Consider the following 24995-nt stretch of genomic DNA (forward strand, 5'->3'; position numbering starts at 1 on the left):
ACACAAATGAGTCTTAAAGACATAATGTGGAACAGAAGAATACATAACAGTATGATTCCATTTAGACAAAGTTTAAAAATAGGCAAAACCGAATGATATATTTTATAGGATATGTATGTAAGCAGCAACACTAAAAAAAAACCAAAAGAATGAATAGCACAAAATTTATAATAGTGGTTACCTCTGGGGAATGTGGAGAGTGATACCATCGGGGAGGGATACATAGAAGCCTTCAAAGGTACTAAATCTTACTCCTTACCTTGGGTGGTAGATTCATGGGTTTTCGTTTTTTTCTGTGAACTACATTTTTATGTTTTATATTCTCTTCTGTACATGTTGTATTTCACAATAAGAAAAAAATAATTTGCTAGTTTTAAAATGTTCTTTTCAGTGTTTTTGCAGCAATTTTTGTTACAAAGCATCTAAATTTTTTGAAGCACAAATTCCTAAAACTCCAGTGTGGGTTCGAGAAGAAGAAAGGTAATTTAAATCATTATGTATACATTTGTTCATAAATTCTAATAATTTCTTTCTATTTTTTGAGATATGCAAAAAGTAGGTATAGTTTTCTTTGGAATGCATTTACTGTACACATTTTAATTGTGGGGAAATGGTTATATTTCAAGCAGAGCTTTTGAGGATTTTACACTTAAAATCAGAAAATTAATACATACAAATGTTATGTTTGCTGTTTTAGCTTTAAGCACAAAATCTGAACTTTGCTTCCTATTGTGATGGTTATTTCTATTAATTCTATTAATCCTGAGATAAAAATTATAAATTTTTTCAGAAGGTACTGGATTTTGGGATCCAGCTGAACTCACTTTGTTGTTAGGAAACTATATACTAAAGTTAAAAAGTTCAGGTTACTAATTCATTTAATCTGTATTAAAAATCGGTACAATATAAACTTAAAGAAAGCCAATTTAAAGAGTCATTTTTAGCAAAAAAGTTTATAAACATTCCTGGGATTTTGCCTTTTGAGAAATGTTTAAACATTTATAACATTTTATTAGTTGGTGAATTTGAAAGAGAATTTACTACTGAGGGGAAAATTATAAAATATTTAAAAAGTAACAAAAATTATTGTTATGTAACTGAACTGTGTATTGTCTAGAAATTCCAAAGGCTTAAATTAATGAGATAATGTCTCAAGTAATTCATGTTTGATAGAGAATATTATAACAACACAAGGCAGTGTTATTTGGGGTAAAATAGGATCTATGCTAAATAAACTTAAAGTCTTATTTGATACACAAGTAACATGACACTACTGTATGTTCAACTAGCATTAATTTTACTGATGACAGTACCTGTGTTTGCAGACACCTTTGCCTGCTGCTCCAATTCTGTGTGGTTCAGAATATGTAAAACATACTACAGTACGGCCTTTGTTAATTGAATTCAACATAATGGAGACTAAATTGCTCACCATTTCTTTACCAGCCTATCCAACTTTCTTGTTTGGAGGATGAAAGATTGTAGCATTGTCTAAAGTGACTGGGAAGCTACAAGCACCTTTCTAACTATCACTTTTTCTCTTTCCTTAATATTTCTTTCACCAGCGCTGCCCATTACCTCCTCAGTCCTAATGACGGTGACATATTCCATTTCCCAGTGTTAAGACCGGTGTTTCCTTGAGTTGTTCTTAACTTTGCTTCCAGAGATCTCTACTTCTTGAAGTTAGCGCTCTCATTTAGCCCATACTCATATCTGCTTCAAAACCATTTATCAAAGCACCTTTGCTGTCATCTCTGTTTTCTTCCGATATAGTTATTGGTACTTCCTTCAGCTAATTTAAAACAGTTCTTCCCTCTAACCTTTTCCAAAAATCTTACCATGCTCTCTTCAGAATGCCCACTTTTTCCCAAAACATGAAGCTCTGTCATTTTATATTTGTGGTTCTTGAAATTCTACCGTATCTATATGCCCTTTCTTACCTCACTTAGAAAGATGAAAATGACCTTGGTTTCCCTAAACTAATCAATTTAATTTACATTTAAAGTGTATAGCATGCTCTTACTACCCTGCACATGTGTAAAAACCAACCTGTGAGTTTAAATTTAAATCTCATTGGGATGACAAAACAAATACACATGAGTGAAACAAGTTTGTACTTATTCTAATGGGGACCTGTAATGTAAGTTAGTGAGGATAAAACATTGCATAATGAAAAACTGTAAGCAGAGGTGAGAAAATAAACTCATAGGAATAGGTTGGTATTGGAAGTAGATAGTGAGAACATTGGCTCACTTGAAATAAGGGATATGTTTGGGAAACAAATAGAAAATAATGATACGTATCAAGGAGCCAAGCTAAGTTTGGTATATCCTCAATTGCTGGGGAGATATCAAGTGTTTTTGAATAGAATTTAGTCTGGCATTGGTGTACAAGATGAATTAAAGAGAGGATCATAATGAAAGAACTGAAAGGGTCCTTAGAGAAAATTTAATCCAACCTTATTATCAAAAAGCTCAGAAAGATTAAGTGTATTTCTTAAGCTAGTGATAGATTCTGAACAAGGCTAGGATTCTTTTGTCATATTCCTCTTGATTGGAAGTAACCAGTGAGTAATCTATAAATATACAATTGTCACATTGTACATAGTGTAACTATAGCCCTTATTTATGTATAATACTTGTCTGTATATAATAACCATGTCAGTATTTTTCATATCTGGATGCGTCAGTGTTACCTTAATTTCTAAATTCTTAGGGGCAAAAATTATGTCAGTTTATCTAATCCACTAGAGGTCACTGTGTTTTCACAGATAATGTTTGATATTTTTATGTGTGCTAATGATCAGAATTCAGGAATTCAGCATTCGTTTAAAAAGCTTGTCTAGCTATTGTACATATAAGCTCTACAGAAATGTGATATTTTAAAGAAAGTCTGTTCACATAATAGTGTGGGGTATAACATTCATAACCTATCTTCTTTTAAAGGGGAAAAAAGGCTTTTTTTAGATGGCAGCATTAAGTTATTTAATGCAGAGATATTTTTATTAGCTTAGAGTGAGTTGTAATAATAAGCTATATCACCATCATAATATTAAGTTATAATTTTATTAATATTAAGTACTATTTTTATTATAATTTTAAAATAAGAATAAATTTTAAAATTCACTCATAGAATTAGTTATTTTATTGTAATGACTTCCAAAATCTTTCTTTAATTGAAATATAGTTGACATATAGTATTATATTAGTTTCAGTTGTACTACATGGTGATTTGACATTTCCATACGTTATGGAATGATCACCACAATAAGTCTATTAACCATCTGTCCCCATACAAAGTTATTACAATATTATTGAACATATTCCTCATGCTGTACTTTACATCTCTATGGCTTCTTTATTTTATAACTGGAGGTTTGTACCTCTTAATCTACCCTTCACCTATTTCATCGACATTTGTTTGTTGTCTGTATCCGTGAATGATTTCCAAAATTTTTGACCACTGTAATAAATGCATTTTACATTATCCAACACATACATAGAACTGAAGCAAAAGTTTTAGGGAACAATTTTTATCCTCACTACATGAAAGGCCTCTGATATTTTCTACTCGGTTGCTTTTTTGAAATGGTGGTAGCAACCCCCTTAATTGGTTGGTCCTGATCTGTAGTGTTTGTTTGTTTGTTTGTATAAATTTATTTTATTTATGTTTGGCTGCATTCGGTCTTCTTTGCTGCACGTGGGCTTTCTCTAGTTGTGGCGAGTGGGGGATGCTCTTCATTGCAGTGTGCAGGCTCTTATTGTGGAGCATGAGCTGTAGGCGCACCATCTTCAGTGGTTGTGGCATGCAGGCTCAGTAGTTGTGGCTCGCGGGCTCTAGAGCGCAGGCTCAGTAGTTGTGGCGCATGGGCTTAGTTGCTCCGCAGCATGTGGGATCTTCCCAGACCAGGGATAGAACCCATGTCCCCTGCATTGGCAGGTGGATTCTTCACCACTGTGCCACCAGGGGAGCCCCCGATCTGTAGTTTTAAGAGCACTGTTTTGTTGGATCTAGCTTAGATTTTTAGTTGTTTTAGTGTAAGAAAGTCTGTTACCAGTGCTGAATCTTATTTTCCTCATTTGTAAGTGGAAAGTTGCATTTAACCTTAGTTCCCTTTAGTTCTAATGTTTTACAATTCTAAGTCAGTCAGTGCTGCTATAGTGAAAGTTTTCTAGATAAGGAAATGTCTCATTGATAAAAATGATGAAAATTAAAATGATCAGTATAAGCCTAGGGAAATTTATACTACCTTGTAGAGAAGTCTGTCTCATTTAAGAGTACAGAATACAGTATTAGAATACAAATTACTGACTAAATAAATTTGAACTCTTCAGTCTGTAAAAGATAAAGACTGATAAAGGATTGAATTAAAGTTTTTAAATTATGAAGAAAAACCAAGAATATTTTATATTTTATAGTATGTCCAGAACAACTTGAAGTTTACATCTTTAGGGACACCATGGTCTTACATAGCATTGGAAATAGAATATTCAGTTTGACAATTTGACTCAATTTGTTTTTTCTTACATTATTGTGAAAGATAATATAAATTTATTCACCAGATTCTAAAATACTAAAACCTATAGTAAAATTTACTATAAGATAAATTTATAAGATACTATTTTGTACCATAATAAACTCACTACCTCATTGGTAAAAACGTATAAATCAATTTAAGAAAAACTTAGACAAATTCATGAATTCTAGCTCCATGCTTCTGTTGAGGCTTTGGAGTCAAAAAGGGTCTTAGAGGTTTTATAGTCCTTCATTTTCGTTATTAAGGTAAAAATATCTGGAGTGTATCTTTAATGTCATGAATAACAGCAATGCTTTGCACAAAATGTCTCCTGATGCTCTGTCAGAGACAAAACATTGACCATGACGCAGTATGATGCTTCTCATGTTGTGAGTTAGAAATTTTTCACCCACTTGGTGGCCAGAAACAGACCACATACAGTTTTGTTCCTCTGAGACAGTATGCTCATTTAGGTAGTCATATAGTTACATTTATAAATCCTGTTTGGTTGACTTTAGGCTCTGACGTCGTTGAAGAAGGGAAATTTCTTGAATTGTAACATTAAAAAATCAGGAGTTAAAGCTGAGAAGGAAGGACAAATGTTTAGAATCAAATTTTGATTTAAAAGATGAAATTGGGGTGAATGGTTAATGCTGACAGAGCTAAAAGCGCCATCATGTGGCCCAGAGTAGGGGATTTTCACACATACTTCTTAGCAATAAACAGTGTAATCTCAGAGGTGCGGAAGCCAAAAACCTCTGCAGAACAACTTCTATAACCTCTTCCTGAATAGTGTTGCTTGGTAGACAGAATAAAAACTTTCTGAAACAGGTTTTAACATGTTTCATATTGTATTTGAAAAATTCCCACCACAGGGGGGAATTGTAGCCTGCTGCTTCTGTTGGTTTATATATAATACACATATTCTAAGTGATACACACCCACCAAGGTCTTTTGGCGTGTTACTTCTAGTTTTAGATGTACTTTGCTAAAGTTACAGTTAATCATCTAATTTGTAGTTCAGTGAAAATAATGTGAAAATGTTTATGAAGAAGAGCTTGAAGGTATTCTTTAAGATAGTTTTACTTAGTTTTTAAATTGAGCGTATCTGAATTAAATATCTCAGGACAACGTAAACTTTGAAAGGAATGGAAGATACTTAGATTGATGAGAAATGGTACTTTTAACAAAGAAAAAGCTTTTGAATTTCATCTAAAAAAGGATAGAAAAGAAAGAGCAAATGTAACTTGGTGCCTTGTTTCTAAAACAGCTCATAGCAAAAACAAACCGAATTTTATATTGAACCTTTTGTCCAGTACCTCATTAAATTCAATTTTGGTTTATCTTAGTGTCAGGTACCATTCTCCCTTTTATAGATTGGGAATCAGAGAGTATTAAAGTCACTCATAAAGCATCTAGAAACAGTGTTCAGCGTAGTTTTCTTTATGTGAAGTCAGAAAACTGAAACAAAGGAGAGGAAAATAGTAAAGTATATTGAATTCCTTTGGGAGGGGATAAGTAAAGATGGTATCCTCGCAACTTTTGGGGTTCCTTTTTCTGGCTTTAATTAGAGGCATCATGTTAGAAAGAGAGAACTTAGACTTTGAAAGACCTAAATTCAAATCCTAGATTTACTACTCGATACGTGTAGTGATCTTAGGAACTCAGTTAACCCCCCTCAGAGCTTCAGTTTCCTCATCTATAAAAATAAAGTTGTTAGTTATGTGAAGATTAAATGAAATAATATAGATAACCATGTAGCAGAAAGTATGGGAAGATGAAAAAGTCCTGGAGATGGTGATAGTTGCACAACAGTGTGAATGTACTTGATGCCACTGAACTGTAGCTAAAAATGGTTTAAATGGTCAATTTTATGTAAGGTATATTTTACCACAATTTAAAAAAAAATTCACTTACCATATAATAAGCAATCAATATATGCTAATTTCCCCCTTCATTAGAGATTGAATTGTCCTTTAATTCTTAGTGTTTTTCTCAAAAAATATCAAGTTGTATTGCTGGAGATTTCTCATAAAACTACTTAAATTGTATTCATGATTTAGAATAATGTTTACATTTTTATTACCCCTTGATTCAGCCATGCTTGGACCTCATTCTTATTTGGAACCATTCTGCCAACAAGATCTTGAAATAAGAGCTTCCCGTCTCTGACCACAACCTCTATCTCATCTGCATCTGTCACTCCTGAGTGTGCTTTGTGACCTCGTTTTGACCTCCTGTCTCTACCTCAGCTCTATTCTTCTAGGTTGGCAGACCCTCATTAAGTTTGTTTTCTTGAGTTCCACTGTCAGCAGTTGTAATATCATCCTCAAACGATCCCAGATTATTTCTCCCTTAACTTCTATTATGTCCACCTTCCCAAGCTTCAGTCATCCTTCTTTTCTGTTGCTGAAGATTATTGGGTAAAGTTCTCAAATCAGATCATTAGCACTTTTGATATGCTGTCTCATTTAATTCAATCCTCACAACATCCCTGGGGAAGTACCGTTACCCATTTTATGGGTGGTGAAACTGAGGCTTAGAGAGGTTTAGTGACTCTCTCAAGAACACTTAGCTTATATATATATAGATTTGGGATTTAAATGCAGTTTTGTCTGACACCAAAGCCTGCACTCTTTGCATTCCTGTGGCCCTGTTCCAGTTCATTCTGTCTAGTCTCAACAGTGTCCTCAAGTGTTTATTCTTTGTTTCTTAATGACTATGATACATTCAGACCTTTTCTCCTCTCCTTAAACTTTGAACCCCACCCCCAACTCATAGTAGATATAACCTACTACTTAACTGAAATGATTGAGGGCATCTACCAGAAGCTCCTTCAACGTTATTTTCTTCATATGCTCTCTCATTTCTCTGCCTCCTCGTTGCTAATATAGTACTTCTGTGTTACCGATTCTGTTCTCCTCTCACCAAGGCCTTGCTGTATGGTTTATTCCTATTTTCTTACTCTTTCAAACTCTCCTTTCATTCTAATTCTTTTTCCTGTACTTTAAAAAGGAAAAAAAAATCCTGAAAAATATCCTTTAGATTTAGCAGTCCTATGGTAATTGGTGATCTTAGCAAGAGCCATTTCAGTAGAGTAATGCATACAGGTTCCAGGAGGCAGAGGGTTGAGGACTGAATAGGAAATACAGAATTGGAAATGATGAGTGCAGACTTCTTTAAAGAAGTCTGAATGAAAGGGGGAGGGATTGTATGGCTCAAGGACAGGGGTGTTTTGTGTGTTTGTTTGTTTAAGAGATGGGCTAAGTTTAAGCATGGTAGTTTACTGAAAGGAAAGAGAAAAAAGGGAGAGAGGTTTGTGGAGTAAAACCTCAGAGTAAAATCCATAGGATTAGCCTCAAATGCCTTTATATACAAACTATATTGATCTTTATAGGCCCAGCTGAATCTGAAGCTTTTCTTCATTGGCTCAGCCAGAAGTTTTTCTTTCTTCTCTAATTTTCTGGAGCAGCTCATCTCTCTCTCATGAATTATATGATGCAGGAGTGTAGTTCTTACGAGCGATGCTGGCTGGCTGTGATTCCTGGCTTTACCACTTACTAGCTGTGTGACTTTCGGCACATTAGTCAGTCTTTCAGTACTCGGTCTTTTTATCTGTAATGTGGGATGGTAGTAGTAGCTATATCATTCTTATGAGGATTATTATTTATAAATCTCTTGGACCACGAGCTTTCCTCCTACTAAATTGTAATGTCCTTAAAAATAGGAACCTATTCTTTGTATTACTTAACATACCCAACATAGTCCATACATATAATAGTTCAGAATTTTACTTTTGAAGGAATTTGTTGATTGATGGAATATACCATGCATTTGCAGGTTAGCCATTTAGTTAGTGTAAGAATCCAATTGAGAATCACTGTGTCTACACATATTTTTTTTTCCCTACAGTGATACTCAGATCCTGGTGTAGGACCAAATACCAGACAGCTGCATGGTACTGAACCTTGATAATTTTAGCCAGGAAAACTTGGGCGGGGAAGTGGGATAGGAAGAGTGAGAGAACTACAAATGGAAGTGGGAGGAAGTAGTCAACAGGCAATAAAACACTCTGTTGTAAACGTTAGCATATTATTTAGTATGCTAAAAAAGCTCTTAATGGGAGTTATAAATATCCCCTGGAGTAGTCAAGGCTAGTCACCATCCAAGCAGTGTCATTTGTTTTCTTTGAGTAACACCAAACCAAGGTAGCTTCTGTGACTAGAGTTTTCATGAGTGGGAAGAAGGAGGGTAAACAGGATAATTTGGATGATTGGGAAAGGACACACCTCGATTGGCTGAAGGACTAAGGAAGAAGAAAAAATAGATCAAATTTTTACTGTCAGGGAACTTACTGCCTATTGCCTTATTTTGTCTTTTTCTTCTAAATTTTTTATTACTGGTCTTGGGGGAATTCCTGAACTGCAGGGAAATCTCTAGAGCAGGGATGTACGCATCCTGATGTGTGGTACTTAGATGTTTAATGGGAAAGAATGCCTTGATCAGTTAGCAATGCCTCCCATAGCTAAGGAGAGGATTGGCAACAAATCCATTCCCTGCAGTGCCTTGTATGCTTGTGACTGAACAAAAGATGAATGGATTATCTAGGCAGTAGTTATATGATTGATGCTGTGATGTTTAATTATATAGAAAAATACTTGCAACTGATATTTTTGATTGGTAGCCTTTAAGTGTCATAACTCAAATGACTTCTGGTTCCATCTATCCATTTAGCTTGACTTTTTTTTTTTTTTTTTTTTTTTTTCTTTTTGCGGTATGTGGGCCTCTCACTGTTGTGGCCTCTCCCGTTGCGGAGCACAGGCTCCGGATGCGCAGGCTCAGCGGCCATGGCTCACGGGCCCAGCCGCTCCGCGGCATATGGGATCCTCCCAGACCGGGGCACGAACCCGTATCCCCTGCATCGGCAGGCGGACTCTTAACCACTTGCGCCACCAGGGAGGCCCTTGACTCTTTTTTTAAATTAATTTTTATTGGAGTATAGTTGCTTTACAATATTGTGTTCTTTCTGCTGCACAGCAAAGTGAATCAGCTATATGTATACATATATCCCCTCTCTTTTGGATTTCCTTCCCATTTAGGTCACCACAGAGCACTGAGTAGAGTTCCCTGTGCATAGGTTCTCATTAGTTATCTGTTTTATACATAGTAGTGTATGTATATCAATCCCAATCTCCCAAATCATCCCAACCCTTCTCCCCCCTTGGTGTCCATATGTTTGTTCTCTACATCTGTGTCTCTATTTCTGCTTTGCAAATAAGATCATCTATACCATTTTTCTAGATTCCACATATATGCATTAATATACGATATTTATTTTTCTCTTTTTGACTTACTCTGTATGACGGTCTCTCGGTCCATCCACATCTCTGCAAATGACACAATTTCGTTCCTTTTTATGGCTGAGTAGTATTCCATTGTATATATGTACCACATCTTTATCCATTCCTCTGTTGATGGACATTTAGGTTGCTTCCATGTCCTGTCTATTGTAAGTAGTGCTGCATTGAACATTGGGATGCATGTATCTTTTTGAATTATGGTTTTCTCTGGGTATATGCCCAGTAGTGGGATTGCTGGGTCATATGGTAGTTCTATTTTTAGTTTTTTAAGGAAGCTCCATACTGTTCTCCATAGTGGCTGTATCAATTTACATTCCCACCAACAGTACAGGAGGGTTCCCTTTTCTCCACACCCTCTCCAGCATTTAGTGTTTGTAACTTGACTTTTTTTAATCAGAGATTTTTGCAATATGACCTTCATTACAGCCCTATTTTGCCCTTTAAGTGGGATTTATGTTCAGTGCCTTAGCTTCTCTTTAGTGCACACCTATGTTCTTGTATTTTTTTCTATTAATTGACTTTGTTTTTTACTTTTATTATTTTTTTAATTAATTTATTTGGTTGCGCTGGGTCTTAGTTGCGGCAGGTGGGCTCCTTAGTTGCGGCTCACAGGCTTTTTAGTTGCAGCTCACTGGCTCCTTAGTTGTGGCTCGCCAGTGCCTTAGTTGCAGCATGGGAACTCTCAGTTGTGGCACGCATGTGGGATCTAGTTCCCTGACCAGGGATCAAACCCGGGCCCTCTGCATTGGGAACTCAGAGTCTTAACCACTGCACCACCAGGGAAGTCCCAATTGACTTTGATTTTTGAGCAATTTTAGGTTCACAGCAAAATGGAGAGGAAGGTTCAGAGATTTCCCATAAACTCCCTGCCCACACACGTGCATTACCTCCCCCATTATCAGCATCCCCCATCAAAATGGTACATTTCTTACAATTGATGAGCCTGCATTGACACATCATTACCACCCACATCCATGGTTTACATTAGGGTTCACTCTTAGTGTACAGTTTTGGGTTTGGACAAATGTATAATGACTTGAATCTACCATTACAGTGTCATACAGAGTAGTTTTATAGCCCTAAAAATCCTCTATGCTCCACCTATATGTCTCCTACCCCCAAACCTCTGTAACCCCTTATCTTTTTACTGTCTCCATAGTTTTACCTTTTCCAGAATGTCATATATATAGTTGGAGTCCTATAGTATGTAGGCTTTTCAAACTGGATTCTGTCACTTAGTAAAAAAGCATTTAAGTTTCTCCCTGTCTTTTCATAGCTTGATATCTCATTGCTTTTTAGCCCTGAGTAATATTTCATTGTCTGAATGTACCATAGTATTTATCCCTTTACCTAGTGAAGAACATCTTGGTTGCTTCCAAGTTTTGGCAAATATGAATAGAGCTGCTGTAAACATAGCATACAGGTTTTTGTATAGACATGTTTTCAATTCCTTTGGGTAAATATGAAGGCGTATATTTTCTGGATTGTATGGTTAGAGTATGTTGAGTTTTGTAAGACGTCTCTAAGATGTCTTCCAAAGTGATTGTACCATTTTGCATTCTCACCAGCAGTGAATGAGAGTTTCTGTTGTTTCACATCCTCACCAACATTTGATGGTTTCAGTGCTCTGGATTTTGGCTGTTCTAATAGGTGTGTAGTAATATCTCATTATTATTTTAATATGCATTTCTCTGATGATATATGAGGTGGAGCATCTTTTCATATGCTTGTTTGCCAGCTGTATATCTTCTTTGGTGAGGTCTTTTGTGCATGTCTTAGTCTGTTCAGGCTGCTATAACAAAATAGCATGGATTGGGTAACTTAAAAACAAGAGGAATTTCTTTTCACAGCTATAGAGGTTTTAAATCTGAGGTCAGGGTGCCAGTATGGTTGGGTGAGCACCTCTTCTGGGTTGAAGACTTCTGGTTATGTCCTCACATGGTAGAATGGGAGGGGATCTCTCTGGCCTCTCTTATAAAGATGCTAATCCCATTCAGGAAAGATTTGCCCTCATGACCTAATCACCTCCCAAAGGCCCCATCTCCTAATAGTATCACATTGGGTTAGGATTTTTTTTTTTTTTTTATGGCTGCGTTGGGTCTTCGTTGCTGCGCATGGCTTTCTCTAGTTGTGGCGAGTGGGAGCTGCTCTTCATTGCGGTGTGCAGGCTTCTCGTTGCAGTGGCTTCTCATTGCAGAGCACGGGCTCTAGGCTCACAGGCTTCAGTAGTTGTGGCTCATCGGCTCTAGAGCACAGGCTCAGTAGTTATGGCACATGGGCTTAGTTGCTCCACAGCATGTGGGATCTTCCTGGACCAGGGCTGGAACCTATGTCCCCTGCATTGGCAGGTGGATCCTTAACCACTGCACCACCAGGGAAGCCCTGGATTAGGATTTAACATATGAATTTGGGGGTGAAGGGACACAAACATTCAGACCCTTTGATCTTGTCAGTGTTCTGGATTTTGGTTATTCTAATAGATGTATAGTGGTATCTTGTTGTATTAATTTGCATTTCCCTGATGACTTATGTAGAGCAGGGGTCCCCAACCCCCGGACCACAGACCAATACTGGTCCGTGGCCTGTTAGGAACTGAGCCACACAGCAGGAGGTGAGCAGCAGCTGGGCAAGCAAGCGAGCGAAGCTTCGTCTGTATTTACAGCCGCTCCCCATCACTCACATTACCGCTTGAGCTCTGTCTCCCGTCAGATCAGCAGGGGCGTTAGATTCCCATAGGAGCTTGAACCCTACTGTGAACTACACATGCAAGGGATCTAGGTTGCACACTCCTTATGAGAATCTAATGCCTGATGATCTGAGGTGGAGCTGAGGCAGTGATGCTAGTGCTGGGGAACAGCTGCAAATACAGATTATCATTAGCAGAGAGGTTTGACTGCACAGAGACCATAATAAATCAATTGCTTGCAGACTCTCATCAAAACCCTATTAGTTAAAAAAAAACAAAAACAAAAACCCTATCAGTGAGTGGCAAGTGAAAACAAGCTCAGGGCTCCCAGTGATTCTGCATTATGGTGAGTTGTATAATTATTTCACGATATATTACAATGTAATAATAATAGAAATAAAATGCACAATAAATGTAATGCATTTGAATCATCCCGAAACCATCCCCCCATCCTGGTCGGTGGAAAAATTAACTTCCACGAAACCAGTCCTTGGTGCCAAAAAGGTTGTGGACTGCTGTTGTAGAGCATCTTTTCATATGCTTATTTACCATCTGTTTATCTTCTTTGGTGAGGTATCTGTTAAGGTCTTGGGCCCACTTTTTAATTGAGTTGCTTGTTTTCTTACTGTTGAGTTTTAAGTGTGCTTTGATATTTTGGATAACAGTCCTTTATCAGATATGTGTTTTGCAAATGTTTTCTCCTAGTCTGTGTCTTATCTTTTTTTTTTTTTTTTTTTTTTCTGTACGCGGGCCTCTCACTGTTGTGGCCTCTCCCGTTGCGGAGCACAGGCTCCGGACACGCAGGCTCAGCAGCCATGGCTCACGGGCCCAGCCACTCCACAGCATGTGGGATCCTCCCGGACTGGGGCACGAACCCGTGTCCGCTGCATCGGCAGGCGGACTCTCAACCACTGCGCCACCAGGGAAGCCCTGTGTCTTATCTTTTTATTCTGTTGACAGTATTTTTCACAGAACAGAAACTTTTAATTTTAATGAAGTCTGACTTATCAATTCTTTTTTCATGGATAATGCCTTTGGTGTGTATCTAAAAAGTCATCAAGGTTTTCTCCTGTATTATCTTCTCAGAGTTTTGTTGTTGATGTTTTAAAATTTTATTTATTTATTTATTTATTGGCCACACCAAGCAGCACGCAAGGTATTAGTTCCCCAACGAGGGATCAAACCTGGGCCCCCTGTAGTGCTGCAGTGGAAGCATGGAGTCCTAACCACTGGACCACCAGGGAAGTCCCTCTTCTAGGAGTTTTATAGTTTTGCATTACAGTCTGTGATCCATTTTGAGTTAATTTTTGTGAAGAGTGTAAGTTCTGTGTCTAGATTAATTTTTTTGCATGTGGAACATCACTTGTTGAAAAGACTATATTTTCTCCATTGTGTTGCCTTTGTTCTCTTGTCAGAGATCATGACTATTCCCGTGGGTCTATTCTGGTCTCTCTATTTTGTTCCAATGATCTTTTTTGTCTCTTCTTTCACCAGTGCCACACTGCTCCATCTTGATTACTGTAGCTTTATAGTAAGTCTTAAAGACAGGTAGTGTCAATTCTCCAACTTTGTCCTTCTCCTTCAATATTATATTAACTGTTTTGGGTCTTTGCCTCTCCATAAAAACTTTAGAATGAATTTGTCAATATCCATAGAATAATTTGCTGAGATTTTGATTGGGATTGCATTGAATCACAGATCAATTTGAGAAGAACTAACCTCTTGACAATATTGAATCTTTCTATCAGTGCACATAGAATATTGATCCATTTATTTAGTTCTTTGAATATTTACTTTTATTTAACATGTTTTGTAGTCTTTAGAAGCCACTTTTTCTGAGTACTTCAGAAGCACTTTACAGAGTCTTCCTGTCCTCTTGGATTCATTTGCTATTATATTTGTTCCTCTTTGTATAGGGCTTTTTAAGAGCTTTTTCCTCCCCCTTTTTAATGCCCAGCCATATGTGATTTCTGGTATTGCATAGTAAAATTGTCCCTAGAGTTAAATCACCTGACCTACATACCTCACATCCATGCTACAATACAACTGCTTTCTCAAAATTAGGGCAAAAAGTCTTATTGACCATATAAAGGAAATACAGGAGAATTATAATGAATAAATAATCTCTGACCTCAACAAGCTTGTAGTCTAGTTAAGAAACTAGACTTAACCATACAAAAAGTAAGATATTTAGATAAAATTTCTGTGTTAGGTCATAGAAGAGCACATGATTAATGTGTATTAACTCTTCAGACAATGATGACTCTGGAATTTAGAGAAGGGAGAGATTTACTTTAGCATGTTAGTCAAGGAAAACTTAATTGGGCTAGTGGAAGTTGAACTTAGTCCTGAAATATAAGTAAATTTTGGATTGGAAAGATTAATTCATATTTCTTGTGGATGAGTTTTATAATATGTTGTAGTTTAATGTTTTTCTTAAAAAATCTTTATATGAACTATTTCCTTTTAATTATATTTTCTATCCAAAGTGGTTATAATAAACACTTGAAAGTGTTTGACATATCAATTGATTTCAGTTTTTTACTTCTGTGTTTTTGTAACAGACATCCTGATTTTCAGCTGCTACAGGAAGGACAAAGGTATGGTTGAATCAGTATCACTTACCTTCTATGTATTCTTGTTAATAGAAGCATTAAGAGTAAACCAGGTGATATGAACTCTTGGACTTCCTGTGCTGATGCATTATGTAAGTGCCCATTCTAGCCCACAAAAAGAAATATTTGCCTTGTACAGCTTTTTTTTCTTTTGTGATGGTAAGATGATGTGTTTGATCTGTATGATTTACTGTACAGCTGTTCCTACCAAGGAAGTCTAATTGAACCTGTTGAAATATGATACAAACACAGCTTCCCTCTGAGATATTGTGCTTCTTTGTCGACTAGATTGTGCCAATTACATTTGTTGAAAGGTTTTTACAGTTGTATAGAATTTCAGAACATTAATATATCAGTTAATTATTTGAAAGAGTGTCTAAAGCATTAATAGAAATTCCAAGTTGTGATTTTTTTCTAAACTTTCCTCATGGTATTGCTTGCCCAACCATGATCATCTCTCAAAACATATCCTTTTATCTTCCAGAATAAATTTTCCTAGTTATTAGTCACTACCTTAGTTAGATGGAATTGAGCACAAGTGAGAGATATTTATTATTTGCTATAAATCTTTAACTTACACCTTCAAAATAGTATAGAGAGGGGCTTCCCTGGTGGTGCAGTGGTTGAGAGTCCACCTGCCAATGCAGGGGACACGGGTTCGTGCCCCGGTCCGGGGGTAGGCCCGTGAGCCATGGCCACTGAGCCTGCGCCTCCAGAGCCTGTGCTCCACAATGGGAGAGGCCACAACAGTGAGAGACCCACGTACTGCAAAAAAAAATAGTATAGAAAAATATAATTACCATACAATTCCAAGAGAAAGTATACATGAAAATTGAGTTCTAAGTTTTTTGAAATTGTACTTACTTCAGATACAAGAGACAGTCTGTGGCTATGCAGGCTAGACTCTAACTAAAAAATGTTATAAAATACTGAATGAACTTATCTTTTTTCTCCATTCCCATCTACAACCTTATTTTCAACTGTTTTTCTTCTTCTTTTACACTTCCCCCAAGCATGCTTTTCTGTTTATTGCTGAATTATTTTATTTCATTTTATTTTTAAAAATTGTAATAGGCTTTGGGGGGATAGGTTTACAGAAAATACAAAAAATAGGTTTACAGAAAAATTGTGTGAGAAGTAGAGAGTTCCCATATACCCTTTCACCACCCTCCAAGTGCTTCTTGACCTAGAATCCTTGCCATCCTGATCTTTTAAAGTTATTATATAGGCATTTGCTTAAGGGTAATTGCTCTCCTATCCTTATTTATCTCAAGTTTGTATAGACAAAGCTCTCTTTGCCTTTGCTCTTTTCATATTTTTTAATCTTTTATAAACCTAATCTGAAAATTAAATGAACATAGGCAAGGGGAAAACTGTTGTCTTATTATCATTGTGATTTAACTCTGGAATTTTTAAGTATAAGTATCTTTCATTGGTAAATGTTGATTTGCCAACTTTATTTTCTGCTATGACTTTCTTGAATTTTTCATTCAATGGAATTTTCTGCATAACTATCAACCAGAATTGGAAAATGCTTAAACGTCTCTTTTTATGTTTCAAAATCTAAACAGTTCCTCTCATTTTTTTTTTGAGAAACCAATAATGAAGTTTTCAAAAGAATTCTTTTTTAAAAAAAGATATATAAAGCAGTTACAGAAAGGGAGAAAGCAAAAATCAAAATAATTCAGTAGGATGGAATTACCAAATGTTGGTTTGTGGGGTTTTTGTTTTTGTGTGTATGTGGGTTTTTTAAATTTTTGCTATACTCTTATAACACTTTTAAAATAATTGGAGAGAAAATACAAGGGAAGAAGATGGAAAGAGAATTATATCAAATAAATAAGATGTAGAGAAATTATAGAATTATAACTTTCTTCTGAAATGTGTATGTGTCTGTGTATATAGGCCTAGGTAAATATAAGCCTATAAATAAGGCCTTGCCTAGGGAATAAAAGTTTCTACCTTGAAAGTTACAAAGTATAAATACTGTGTGACATGTTGCTTTTCTGTTACAGTTGTTTTGTTTCTTTCCCTCAACAGTGGTCATTCTGGAGAAGAAATACAGTTATGCAGTAAGGCCATTAAAACATCAGATGTTGACAGTCCTGGCCATTTTGAGAAGCATGATGAATCTAGTTCTTCTGGCACTCATAGTGATAGTAGCAGTGATAATGAGCAAGACTTTGTTTCCTCCATTCTACAAGGAAACAGACCGAGTGCAACGGGTATAAGCCCACAGCTGCACAAAAAAAGCATAATGAAAAAGAAAGCTGGTCAAAAGGTTAACTCCAAACAGGAAAGCAAAGAACAGACAGTAATAGATGTCACTGAGCAGTTAGGCAATTGCAGATTAGATAGTGAGGAGAAAGCTGCTGCTTGTGAACTTCCTTTACAGAACGTATATACTCAGATTTCTTCAAATAGGTCTCTGCAAGAAAAATTAGAAGCTTCAAAAATTTCTGAAACTAAATATAGTAGTTCAAAAATAACTCTTGTAGGCATAAGTAGGAAAAGTGCTGAGCATTTTAAGAGGAAATTTGGCAAATCGAACCAAGTTTCTAGGTCAGCTTCTAGTTCAGCGCAGGTGTGCCCTGAAGTTGCAAAGGCAAACTTACTTAAAGCCCTGAAGGAGACTTTGATTGAGTGGAAGACAGAAGAAACTTTGAGGTTTTTGTATGGCCAGAATTATGCTTCTGTATGTCTGAAACCCTCTTCAGCCCCTCTGGTTAAGGAAGAAGAACTTGATGAAGATGATGTGAACTGTGACCCAGACAGTCATTCCCCTGCCTTGCAGGAATCTCAGAACAGCTTGGATGAGTCTTTACCGTTTAGAGCCTCAGATACAGCCATTAAACCACTGCCAAGTTATGAGAACTTGAAAAAAGAAACTGAAACGTTAAATCTAAGGATCAGGGAGTTTTATAGAGGACGGTATGTTTTGAATGAAGAAACCACCAAATCACAAGACTCGGAAGAGGTATGTCTTAATGATAATGATTTTTCCATACTGCTAACATGTGGAACACTTACCATAGTAAATCTTGGAGCAGGAATAAAAGTACTGAAGGAATAATTTTTTTTAGTTTTCAGAAGACTTCTTTAGTCTTTCAGTCTTTTGGTTTAAAATGCCATCTCCAGTATTGACATTATTATTTTCCAAATAAGTTAAAGTTTGCCCCAGGAAATTTCCATCAATATTTAACATTTTTCTCTAATGTAGAAATAGCCTACAATTGTGGGACAAAGTTTTCTTTAAAACCTAATTCTTCATATAATATCTAGACTCTCTGAAAAGGCTTGTTTTTTCTTCTTGGTATGTATGCTTTCAGATTTCTACAGAGGGTGTGTATCTTTGTGTTTTATTTCCAATGGGACTATATGCAGTGGAGTAGACATACTAATTGAATAGTAAAATATTTGGATAATATTTGGCAAGCATGCTCACTTAAAATATTATGAACAAAAATTATTTAGTAAAGGAGACTTATTGGGGAAATAGTGGACGTAGGAGAAAACGGAAAGAGCACATTTAGGTAACGTAGATTTGATTATCTGCTCTGTCATTTACTAGCTGTATGAAAACTTAGTCTCTTGAGTCTGATTGCTTATCTGTAAATGGGATTATAAATGGCTTCCCTTACTCAATTTTTATGAGTTTTAAAGATAATGCATATAAAGCATTTATCCCAGTACCTGACATATAATTGGTACTCAGTTATATGTAAATAGTTATATGTAGAAACTGATGTTATGCTGCTGAGATTTCATGAGGTTCTTTCAGTATTTCCATTACCCATTTTTGGTTGATGTGTAGTTTGGGAAAGGAAGTCATTTGGCATGAAGAGGAATAGGTGATAACCTTGCTTTTACCATAGGAGTTTGTTTTCTGAGTAAATATGGCTCTAAATTTAAGAACACATTTGGAGATTTAAAAAGTGCGAAAGTGGAAATACAGTAAAACTTTAGAAATTTCTTATATTTCTACAGAATGTTATCTAGCCCAGCACTATATTTGAAATCACTTCAACTGGATTATTAGACAGCATCCATAACTTTATATGAAGCCTGGAGAGACATTGTTCTTTGTCACTAAGCTGCATAACTTTAGTATATCACTTGTTTTATTGTTTTTATGCTAATAAGCCTTAAGAAGGAAAAAGTAATCCCTGAAATTTGACTGCTTCTCTGTTGCTAAAACTTTTTCATTGCAGAAACTAACACAACATTGTAAAGCAATTATACTCCAATAAAGATGTTAAAAAAATTTTTTTAATATATATTAGAAAAAAAAACTTTTTCATTGAAGTGTAACACAGATAGTAAGTGTACAGCTCATTTCATTATCACAAGTGAACACACCAATGTAATCACTACGCAGGCCAAGAAATTCGAGTAAACCAGAAGCCCCACTATGTCTCCTCCAAATCATTACCTCTTTCCCAAATTAATGACTATAATAGCATAGATTAATTTTCCCAATTTTGAACTGAATGTAAATGGATTCACTCAGTATATGTTCTTTGGTATCCAATTTATTTTGTGCAGCATTATGTTCATGAGTCATTTGTGTTGCAGATAGTTGTAGTTCATTCTTTCATTGCTTCATAGTATTCCATTATATAAATATACCACAATTTATTAATGTTAATAAGCATTTAGGCTGTTTCCAGTTTGGGGCTATTATGAACTATGCTGTTAGGAACTTTTCTTGTATATGTCTCTCTTTTAATGTGTATGCATTTCTGATGGGTATGTACCTAGGACTAGAATTTCTGGGTCAGAGTGTATGTATATATGCAACTCTACTAGATAATGCCAAACAGTTTTCCAAAATGGTTCTGCCATTTTATATTCTACTATCACTGTATGAGAGTTTACATGACTCCACATTCTCACCAATACTTGATATTGTTACTTTTCACTATTCCGATGGTACTGATTTTAGGTTATAATACATTTCTCTGATGATTAATGAGTTGAGCACTGTTTCATCTGCTTATGAACCATTTGGATAGTCTCTTTTGTGAAGTGCCTGTTCAAGTCTTTTTTTCCATTTATCTATTGGAATATCAGGAATTCTTTATGTATTCAGGATTCAAGACCATTTTTGTGTATTACAGATATCTTCCACTCTGAGACTTGCCTTTTCACTCTCATTAATGGTGTCTTGAGTCCAGTTTACTAATGGTTCCCTTTAGTGACTTCTTTAAGGAATCTTTACTTAGCCCAGGTTATTTCATCTTCTGGAAGCTTTGTTTTTCCTTTAACATTTAGATCTGTAATTCATCTGGAATTGATTTTTGTTTACGGTGAGGAGTATCAGTCAGATTTCATTGTTTCTCTCTGGGGAAATGTGTGCACATTAAAGCACTGTTGATTTTTCTTTTTCTTCTCTTTCTTTTTTTCCTTCTTTCTTTTTTGTTTTGTTTGTTTGTTTGCTCATTCCTTAAGTTACTGAGAGAGATGGGCAAGGTGGGTCAAAATCTCTCAGCATAATTATAAATTGATTATTTCTCCTTTTAGTTTTGTGAATTTTACTTTTAATATTTTGAGACAGTTATCTTGGGTGCAAATGTGAGCTTATGTCTTCCTGGTAAATCTAACCTCTTAGCATATGGAGTGACTTTGCTCTCCATTGATTTTATTTATTTATGTATGTATGTATGTATGTATGTATGTATTTATGGCTTTACAAGATCTACTTTCCTGACACTCACATTCTTTTATTAGTATTTTCAAGGACTATCTTTTTTTTAAATCTAGGTTGATAATCTTTGCCCTTGATGTGGAGAATTTAGTCCATTTACATTTAGTGTCATAATTGATATATTTGGGTTTAAATCTAGCATCTCACTTGTTGCTTTCTGCATGTCCCACCTGTTCTGTGTTCTTCTCTCCTTTCTTGCTTTCTTTGGATCAGATATCATTATTCCATTTTTTGCCCTCTGTTAGCTAGTTTTTATACATTCTTTTACTGATCATTAATTGGTTTCCCTAAAGATTAAAAACTGAATCTGTGTCTTATTAAAATCTAATATAAGTTAATACTTTTATTGTTTCCTGGACAATTAGTACCTTAGAAACTTTAATTCCATTTACCCCATCTTGACTTAATGTGCTCTGTTGTGTACTTTTATTCTCTCTGTATTTTTAAATCCTACAAGATTGTTTATAGTCGGCATTAAGTTGGATTTATCCAATTAATTACTCTTTTACTGTTCTTCACGCCTTCCTGCATCTCCATTCTTTCATCTGGGATCGTTCCCCTTGGGCCTGAAGAATATCCTTTATTTCCATTAGTGCCACTTTGCTAATGATGAATCTTCTCAGTTTTGTCAGGACATTCTTTATTTTACTTTCACTTTTGAAAGATGTTTTCCTGGACATTGAATTCTAAATTAATTCTAAATTAGTAGTTATTTTCTTGCAGCCCATTGAAAATACATATTCATTGTCTTTTGGCTTCCATTTATTTCTCTTATTTGAAAATACTGTTTCTTCCTGTAGCTACTTTTAAGAATTTTTTTGTGTGTGTGTCTTTGGTTACCATCAATTTTAGAATGCTTTGCCTAGGTGTGATTATATTTGTATTTATTCTTTTGGCTGTTGTATACTTAAACCTGTGATTTGATTTCTTTTATCAGTTTTGGAATATTCTCAGTTATTATCTCTTCAGGTATTGCTTCTGTCCCATTCTCCCTTTCCTCTCTACCTGGTACTCCAGTTGCAGATACGTTAGTCTTTTTCACTGTATCTTCTGTTTTTTATATTCTCTTGTGCTTTGCATTACCCCAAGCCGGGGGGTGGGAGGAGAGGGGTGTGTGTCTGTGCTTCATTCTGGATATTTTCCAAATCAGTATTCTCTCTTCAGTCTTTTCTACTATGTTATTAAATCTATCCATTGAGTTCTTTTAAATACTATATTTTTTCAGTTACTAGGAGTTTTGTTTTTTTATATATATAGCTTCCAGTTCTCTGCTAAAATTTTCCATCTTGTTATTTTTCTTTGAATATATTCAGCATAGTTACTCTAAATAAGGTTGATAACTTCATTACATGGATTTCCTAGGGGTTGATTTCTATGAGCTGATGTTTCAGATTTTGATCATATTGTCTTGTTTTCTTATTTTATTATGTGGCAAACATTGCATAATAAAAATTAGAGATAGCTTGAAACCCAGGCTGATGTTATCTTCCTCTAGAACAGATTTGTGTTTGCTTCTGGCAGATGATTTGCTGGTCTAGTTCCCTGACCAGGGGTTGAACCCAGGCCCCCTTCATTGGGAGTGCAGAACCCACTGAACCACCAGGGAAGTCCCACCAAATCACTTTAATCCAATCAGTGATTAAGGTGATTTGAAGCTGAGCTTCAGTCCCTGCAAGAGCCAGTCCGTTTCCTCTTCATTCTTACTCCTGGAGTATGGTCCTTCTAAGTCCTGGTCTCAAGTTTGGGGTAGGTTGACAGTACCTCTTCCTTCTTGGCATGCCCTGAACTCTGATGCTCAGGTTCTCATTATCTAAATTGCCTCTTCTGGAATTAGTCAGTGCCTTCTCTGGAATTACTTTCTCCAGAATCTCAGACCATAATTCTTTACTACCTTGTTAGCTCTCTGATGCTTTCAAAGAATCGTGGGTTTTTTCCAGTTTTTTCAGTTTTTCATCAGAAGTGGTTTGAATTATCTTGTCTGCCGTTTCTAGAAGTGGAATTTCCCATAATACATTTATAGTATTTGATAATTTTAGTCCCTTAATCTCCTACATTTATATAGCATTTAGCATTTTATGAAGTCTTTTTATATACATTTTCTCATTTAATAAAGAAAGTATTAGTATCCTTATTATACAGATGAGAAAATGCTCTCAAAAGAGGGCAGATGGCTCAAGCAAGTTCATACCAGCCTACTGACTGAGCCGATACTCAAATTTAAATATTCTAATTCTGAAGTCTAATTTTTATTCTACCATACCACAGGTATAAACTTTTTGTGTTTTAATGTTTGTTGTTCTTATCAAAGAAAGAATGTAAATTTATGATTTTATTTTGCTTTGTTTGAAAATGTGATTCAGCATGATCCCACCTTTCCACTGATAGATTCAAGTTCTCAGAACCAGATTAGAAAACGCATCGTACTAGAAAAATTGAGTAAAGTGTAAGTATGTAATTATCATTCCATGTTTATAATATTTAAATTAATTTGGTATTTGTGGGTTCATAACTTATTGGTGTAATCCTTGAATTTTGAACAGAAGGATAATGTGTAAAGTTTACATGGATTTTGTCACCTGAGAAATTTAGATTTTTAAGATGTCCTACCAAAGAATATTGTAATTGTTCTGTGTAGAAGACATAGAGACACATAATAAAGAGGAAGTTTGAAATTATGGGAGTAGAAAACCAAACTGCTTCACTCCCGTTAAATAATCTAGTGAAGTCAGGGAAAAAATATCAGAGCTAGACCCATTTAAATACTGATTTGTGGTAAATGTGTCACATCAGTTTCACATGTAAATAAGATTTTATAAAGGTTTAATGGTTTATTGACTTACTCTGTATACATATTCATAGAACCGTTTCACACTCAACAACTTGAATTTTGCACTTTAGTTTTAAGCTTCCCGTAGTGGAAGTTGTTGTTCTTGTAATTAGCCCAGTCATAAATGACATTTGAAAATTGCAATCTTGGTTTCTCTTTCAAAAGGAGCTTGAAAATCTTTTTTCAGAGGTGTGACGGCTATCTTGAACTTTTCAACCAGCATTTTTTTTCTTCAGCATAGAAGACAGAAAGGTGTTTTCAGTCATTATTTAAGGTGATGTGCACATGGAGAAGTCTTAATTTTGTAGTAGTTCAAAAATAAGAAAAGCCTATTTTCTTAGAAGCCATAGTATTTTTTTTTTTTTTTTGCAGTATGCGGGCCTCTCACTGTTGTGGCCTCTCCCGTTGCGGAGCACAGGCTCCGGATGCGCAGGCCCAGCGGCCATGGCTCACGGGCCCAGCCGCTCCGCGGCATATGGGATCCTCCCAGACCGGGGCACGAACCCGTATCCCCTGCATCGGCAGGCGGACTCTTAACCACTGCGCCACCAGGGAGGCCCAAGCCATAGTATTTTGAACAGCTTACTTCTCTAAATTTTACATGTTAAATAAGTGTTTAAATTAATATTTATTGAATGCCTGTTATGTGTTAGACTCTTCATATATAATCTGTTTTGTCTTTTACCTGCTCTTCATACTTGTACATTTGTTTCTGTTAAATATTAGTTTAGACAACAGTGTAAGTCACCATCTGTCTGATTCATAGGATAAGAAGATATCAGTCCTTGATTTTAGTTACATAGGTTTTGAAAGTTGGGATAGGTTAACTATACTAGCATGTAATTAGTAGGTAGGGATTTATGTGAAAATAGTTTTCTAGACTTTTTATCTAATGAAAGTACCCAGTTTTAAATTTAAGACCACATAGGCATGTCATTGAAGGAATTCTGTTCCTTACGGGTTTTGGCTACAACAGAAGATACCAAAAGGAACCCTGCTAGAAGACCAAGTTATTGATATTAGGGCAAGAACTAAATTTGAGAAGTGGTGGAATAATTTAAGAAGAAGCACAAAGAACACTGAAAACAAAATAATTATAGTGACATAGGGATTTTTTTGTTTGGTTGTTTATGAAAGCAGTTGAGTTTTTTCTCATTGTAAAAGTAGCACCAACTGTACAAAAAACTTTTAGAGAATCAAAGAACATGAAATATGCACTGAGTATTAGATGATATTAAGGAATTGTTCATTTGGTTAGGTGTGATGGTTTTATTATGATTATAT

General features: G+C 35.7%; 1 protein-coding gene across 1 annotated transcript in view; it reads left to right on the forward strand.

Annotated features, from left to right (window-relative positions):
• Positions 1-24995, forward strand: part of RPAP2 (RNA polymerase II associated protein 2) — an 84756-nt gene that overhangs the window by 11987 nt on the left and 47774 nt on the right. The window contains exons 6-9 of the mRNA XM_060085311.1: positions 392-480; positions 15127-15162; positions 17218-18154; positions 23245-23327. Of these exons, the coding sequence (XP_059941294.1) occupies positions 392-480; positions 15127-15162; positions 17218-18154; positions 23245-23327 (1145 nt within the window). The remainder of the gene's footprint in view (positions 1-391; positions 481-15126; positions 15163-17217; positions 18155-23244; positions 23328-24995) is intronic.

The sequence above is a fragment of the Mesoplodon densirostris genome, chromosome 2 (genome assembly GCF_025265405.1).
Source record: "Mesoplodon densirostris isolate mMesDen1 chromosome 2, mMesDen1 primary haplotype, whole genome shotgun sequence".
NCBI lineage: Eukaryota > Metazoa > Chordata > Mammalia > Artiodactyla > Ziphiidae > Mesoplodon > Mesoplodon densirostris.